The 6000-nt window shown below is 41.1% G+C and overlaps 1 protein-coding gene across 3 annotated transcripts in view; it reads left to right on the plus strand.

Annotated features, from left to right (window-relative positions):
- The window catches only part of LOC138957973 (uncharacterized), a 28974-nt gene that overhangs the window by 22093 nt on the left and 881 nt on the right, over positions 1-6000 (plus strand). For all 3 annotated transcript variants that reach the window (XM_070328987.1, XM_070328985.1, XM_070328984.1), the window contains one exon: positions 347-484. In XM_070328987.1, the coding sequence (XP_070185088.1) occupies positions 347-484 (138 nt within the window). The remainder of the gene's footprint in view (positions 1-346; positions 485-6000) is intronic.

Genomic DNA, 6000 nt, shown 5'->3' on the forward strand with positions numbered 1-6000 from the left:
TTTGTGTATGACGGGTAGTATCTGCCTAGTTTTGTGTATGACGGGTAGTATCTGCCTAGTTGTGTGTATGACGGGTAGTATCTGCCTAGTTTTGTGTATGACGGGTAGTATCTGCCTAGTTTTGTGTATGACGGGTACTATCTGCCTAGTTTTGTGTATGACGGGTACTATCTGCCTAGTTTTGTGTATGACGGGTACTATCTGCCTAGTTTTGTGTATGACGGGTAGTATCTGCCTAGTTTTGTGTATGACGGGTACTATCTGCCTAGTTTTGTGTATGACGGGTAGTATCTGCCTAGTTTTGTGTATGACCGGTAGTATCTAACGCGCTTTAATGTCTGTTCAGATTGGTTGTACTCAAACTGCAGCACGAACGAGGACTGTGAGGTCAGCAACGCCGAGTGCGTATCGTTCAATAAACCATCCACGTGTATGTGCACCCCGGGCTTCTTCTACTCTGAGAGCAGTCGGTGCTGCGTTGAAAGTAAATATGTATCCTTTATGTGTCTGTCTGTCTAGCTGGCTGGCTGTCTCATGGTTGTCTGTCTGTCTGTCTGTCTGTCTGTCTGTCTGTCCGTCTGTCTGTCTCTGTCTCTCTCTCTCTCTCTCTCTCTCTCTCTCTCTCTCTCTCTCTCTCTCAAAATGTGTCTGCCAAGATGATTTGAAGAGTAGTTTTAAGAGTTATTAATTTTTGGCACCGAGATATGTTTTGCTGTTGTTAGATTGCCTACTTAATACTAACTACATACACTTTAGACTTGGTACAACTGGCCTGAAAAGTGACAAATTCAGATATAATTTTGGAGAACGAACAATGTCATGTCCATTGGGTTCCGATCTAACGGCTCATTCCATGCAGCTCTTATTTCATTATGTGATACCTGGTCATCTACTATTAATCAAACTAAGTCAAATTGTGCTGTATTTCGTGACTTTAACTATTTCAAGTTTACTCCCTAGAACATAATACGGTGTCTTAGTATGACCCGTTACAGACATTCCCATTTACTTTATTCCAGGAACAAGCCCTTTTGTGCACCCGAAATAACAGCACAAACAGTTTATTGATTACTTTATCGTTGTATGTTGACACATTTTTTTAAAACGATCAATACCTTGTCTGCTATGCCCATGTTTGTTTTTTATTTGCGGTACGCCTCATTTCTGTTCGCCATTGTTGCAAACTTTTGTGAGTGACATTCAGGAATCTCAGCAAGCTGATATTTCAGGCCTGAGGTTGATTAGCTGTACTCAGATGATGATAACGTAACCAGTTCTGAGCAAATAGTGGCACTGAAGACTTGAGCAACAAGGACAATTGGCAGGGTGACCGAGCGGACTTTATGATACAGACTTTTGATATCATAACACACCAAGGATGATATCATAACACACCAAGGATGATATAATAACACACCAAGGACACCAATGATGATATAATAACACACCAAGGATGATATAATAACACACCAAGGATGATATAATAACACACCAAGGATGATATCAACGAGGGTTGTTAAGGAACGTTTATCGGAATCAGGATGTTCAACATTATGGAAGAGGAAGAGCCCTGTACCTCGGACAAGTTGTTCACAACACCCGGAGCATGAAAGAAAAGGGTATCAGATTGTGCGCGCGCTGCATAACATACACATAATTGTTCGTCCAGATCGCAGGATACAGGTCATCGGAAGCGTGGAACATTCTCCGGATGTTGTGAAAACCGTGTCCAAGGTAAAAGGATCTTACTCTTCCAGAGCGCTGATAATCCTGAGAGAGTTATTTTCGAAAATCGTCCATTAGATGGGATATTTAACCGATCAATAACAATCACAGTGCCTATCGTATAAGTGGTGTAAATCTCTTGTTTGCGTTTGTTAGAATGATGTTCTTCTCTTTGAGTTATTGTAACGTGTCTTTCTGATATGGCTAAAAATAGCCAAATTACATGAGGAATTTTCGTTGGCTAAAATCATATCCGTATTTCAACTTGCATAACATGTCTACTGAGCCATCAACCCGATTTGAACCAAATATGGACACAGTGCAGACCGGTCCACACCATGACATAGTAAAACAAGAAAAGCAAATGCTTATTCGACCCGCTCTCGTCATGTCTCATTACAGAAAAGAAAAAAAAGTCACGTGAAGCGATATTTAGTCAATCGGTATCAAAATAAAAGATCAACAGGACAAACCAGTCATCGCCGAGACTATATTTAGATAGTCTCGGCTAACCCGTCTCGGGGTCACGCACGTCTCCGCGAAGTTCTCGTCTCCGCGAAGTACTCGTCTCCGCAAAGTATGCGACTGCGTAGTACATGCATGTACTTATTGAACCTATTTCCTTTTATTCTGAGCTCATTTTTAGGGTGAACACATCTATATATTTTTGAATTCAGGAGAAGACGAGGAATACAATGCAGTCATGTTTGAATCTGTTAGTGAAAATTCGATTTTAATGACAACTTTAATGAGCAAACTAACTAACTAACTTGTACGCTGCCGAGCTGAAATTCAATCCCATAGTCCGGACTTTGTCGAAGATTGCTTGACCATAATTTCAATCAATTTGATTGAAAAATGAGGGCGTGACAGTGCTGTCTCAACTTTCACAAAAAGCCGGATATGGCGTCATTTAAGACATTTATCGAAAAAATGAAATCAACTTTTGGGGATATCGTACTCAGGAACTCTCATGTGAAGTTTCATGAAAGTCGGTCCAGTAGTTTTCTCGGAATCGCTTTATACACACGCACGCACACACGCACGCACGCACACACGCACGCACACACACACGCACGCACACACATACACACATATATACACCACAACCCTCGTCTCGATTCCCCCTCAATGTTAAAACATTTGGTCAAAACTTGACTAAATGTAAAAAACAGGTTTAAGCCCCCCCCCCCCCCCCCCCCCAAAAAAAAAAATCGAAGACCAATCCCCATATACACCACAGTGGAAAACTCCCTATTTTTTACCCCCTTCCCCCCCCCCCCCCACCCCCGCCCACCCTCCCATCCTACCCGATAGAAAACTCCCTCCATTTTTAAGACCCTATTTTCCCAGATTTTCTGTTCATAATCTCTGTAAATGTACCCCCATTTTAAGATTCCCTCGTATTAAAAAATCTGACTTTCTGAGATTGTTTTAATTTAATTTTAAGACCTTAAAAGGTGGATTACACAGTATGTGAATCATCCATACAACATTTCTGTTCTAACATCATTTAAAATAATGTTCAAAGACTTTACACTTTTGACTAATTTGTTGTCCAAAACTTGGTTCTAATGTGACCCGTATCACTTACCCAGCCCGAATAATATCACACAGATACGAACTTGCAGCACCCCCGATCCCACCACCGTCCCTAACCTCGTTCTCTACAGCCTCCAATTGTTTTGGTGGGTTTTTATATTTAGTCAAGTTTTGACTAAATATTTTAACATCGAGGGGGAATCGAAACGAGGGTCGTGGTGTATGTGCGTGTGTGTGTGCGTGCGTGTGTGCGTGTGTGTGTGTGTGTGTGTAGAGCGATTCAGACTAAACTACTGGACCGATCTTTATGAAATTTGACATGAGAGTTCCTGGGTATGAAATCCCCATACGTTTTTTTCATTTTTTTCATAAATGTCTTTGATGACGTCATATCCGGCTTTTCGTGAAAGTTGAGGCGGCACTGTCACGCCCTCATTTTTCAACCAAATTGGTTCAAATTTTGGTCAAGTAATCTTCGACGAAGCCCGGGGTTCGGTATTGCATTTCAGCTTGGTGGCTTAAAAATTAATTAATGACTTTGGTCATTAAAAATCTGAAAATTGTAAAAAAAAAATAAAAATTTATAAAACGATCCAAATTTACGTTTATCTTATTCTCCATCATTTGCTGATTCCAAAAACATATAAATATGTTATATTCGGATTAAAAACAAGCTCTGAAAATTAAATATATAAAAATTATTATCAATTTTTTTTTTCGAAATCAATTTAAAAACACTTTCATCTTATTCCTTGTCGGTTCCTGATTCCAAAAATATATAGATATGATATGTTTGGATTAAAAACACGCTCAGAAAGTTAAAACGAAGAGAGGTACAGAAAAGCGTGCTATCCTTCTCAGCGCAACGAATACCCCGCTCTTCTTGTCAATTCCACGGGCACTGCCTTTGCCACGGGCGGTGGAGTGACGATGCTATTAGTATACGGTCTTGCTGCGTTGCGTTGCGTTCAGTTTCATTCTGTGAGTTCGACAGCTACTTGACTAAATATTGTATTTTCGCCTTACGCGACTTGTTTTTTTCTCCCAAGAACCATATCAAATAACCGATTTTGGGCTGGCCAAGACAAATATGTGTGCTAAGACACTTGCGTGAACTCATTTCTGCCACTATGACTTTCGTGTGTGTGTATGGGGGGATGGGGGGGGGGGGGTAAGTGGGCGATACTGTTAGTGGATTTCATACGTGATCCTTGAAGGCTTCGCCCTTTCAGTGGTAAAGCCCAGATGTGTGATTTGAAGATCTGTCTTTCTTCTTCTCCAAATTGAGTTAATTGGATACGAGCAATATTTACGTTTGACGTTTAGGTTCCTTGACCACATACCTACCCTCAAAAATGTCGTTATTTTGCAGGCATGATTTACTTTTAACCGACAATGGTTTGGGTTACCAAGCTGGTTAGGAATAAAAAAAAATCGTGCAAATGATGACGAGAGTCGTGTAACTCAGTTGGTTAGGAATGAACAGTCGTTTAAATGATGACGAGAGTCTTGTTACCCAGCTGGTTAGGAATGAAACGTCGTGAAAATGATGACGAGAGTCGTGTTACCCAGCTGGTTAGGAATGAAAAGTCGTGCAAATGATGACGAGAGTCTTGTTACCCAGCTGGTTAGGAATGAAAAGTCGTGCAAATGATGACGAGAGTCTTGTTAACCAGCTGGTTAGGAATGAAAAGTCGTGCAAATGATGACGAGAGTCTTGTTACCCAGCTGGTTAGGAATGAAAGTCGTGAAAATGATGACGAGAGTCTTGTTAACCAGCTGGTTAGGAATGAAAAGTCGTGAAAATGATGACGAGAGTCTTGTTACCCAGCTGATTCGGAATGAAAAGTCGTGAAAATGATGACGAGAGTCTTGTTACCCAGCTGGTTAGGAACGAAAAGTCGTGCAAATGATGACGAGAGTCTTGTTACCCAGCTGGTTAGGAATGAAAAGTCGTGAAAATGATGACGAGAGTCTTGTTACCCAGCTGGTTAGGAATGAAAAGTCGTGAAAATGATGACGAGAGTCTTGTTACCCAGCTGGTTAGGAATGAAAAGTCGTGCAAATGATGACGAGAGTCTTGTTACCCAGCTGGTTAGGAATGAAAAGTCGTGAAAATGATGACGAGAGTCTTGTTAACCAGCTGGTTAGGAATGAAAAGTCGTGAAAATGATGACGAGAGTCTTGTTACCCAGCTGGTTCGGAATGAAAAGTCGTGCAAATGATGACGAGAGTCTTGTTACCCAGCTGGTTAGGAACGAAAAGTCGTGCAAATGATGACGAGAGTCTTGTTACCCAGCTGGTTAGGAATGAAAAGTCGTGAAAATGATGACGAGAGTCTTGGTACCCAGCAGGTTAGGAATGAAAAGTCGTGAAAATGATGACGAGAGTCTTGTTACCCAGCTGGTTAGGAATGAAAAGTCGTGAAAATGATGACGAGAGTCTTGTTACCCAGTTGGTTAGAAATTAAAAGTCGCACAAATGATGACGAGAGTCTTGTTACCCAGCTGGTTAGGAATGAAAAGTCGTGCAAATGATGACGAGAGTGTTGTTACCCAGCTGGTTAGGAATGAAAAGTCGTGAAAATGATGACGAGAGTCTTGTTACCCAGCTGGTTAGGAATGAAAAGTCGTGAAAATGATGACGAGAGTCTTGTTACCCAGCTGGTTAGGAATGAAAAGTCTTGAAAATGATGACGAGAGTCTTGTTACCCAGCTGGTTAGGAATGAAAAG

This window comes from Littorina saxatilis, unplaced genomic scaffold (assembly GCF_037325665.1).
Source record: "Littorina saxatilis isolate snail1 unplaced genomic scaffold, US_GU_Lsax_2.0 scaffold_420, whole genome shotgun sequence".
Taxonomy (NCBI): domain Eukaryota; kingdom Metazoa; phylum Mollusca; class Gastropoda; order Littorinimorpha; family Littorinidae; genus Littorina; species Littorina saxatilis.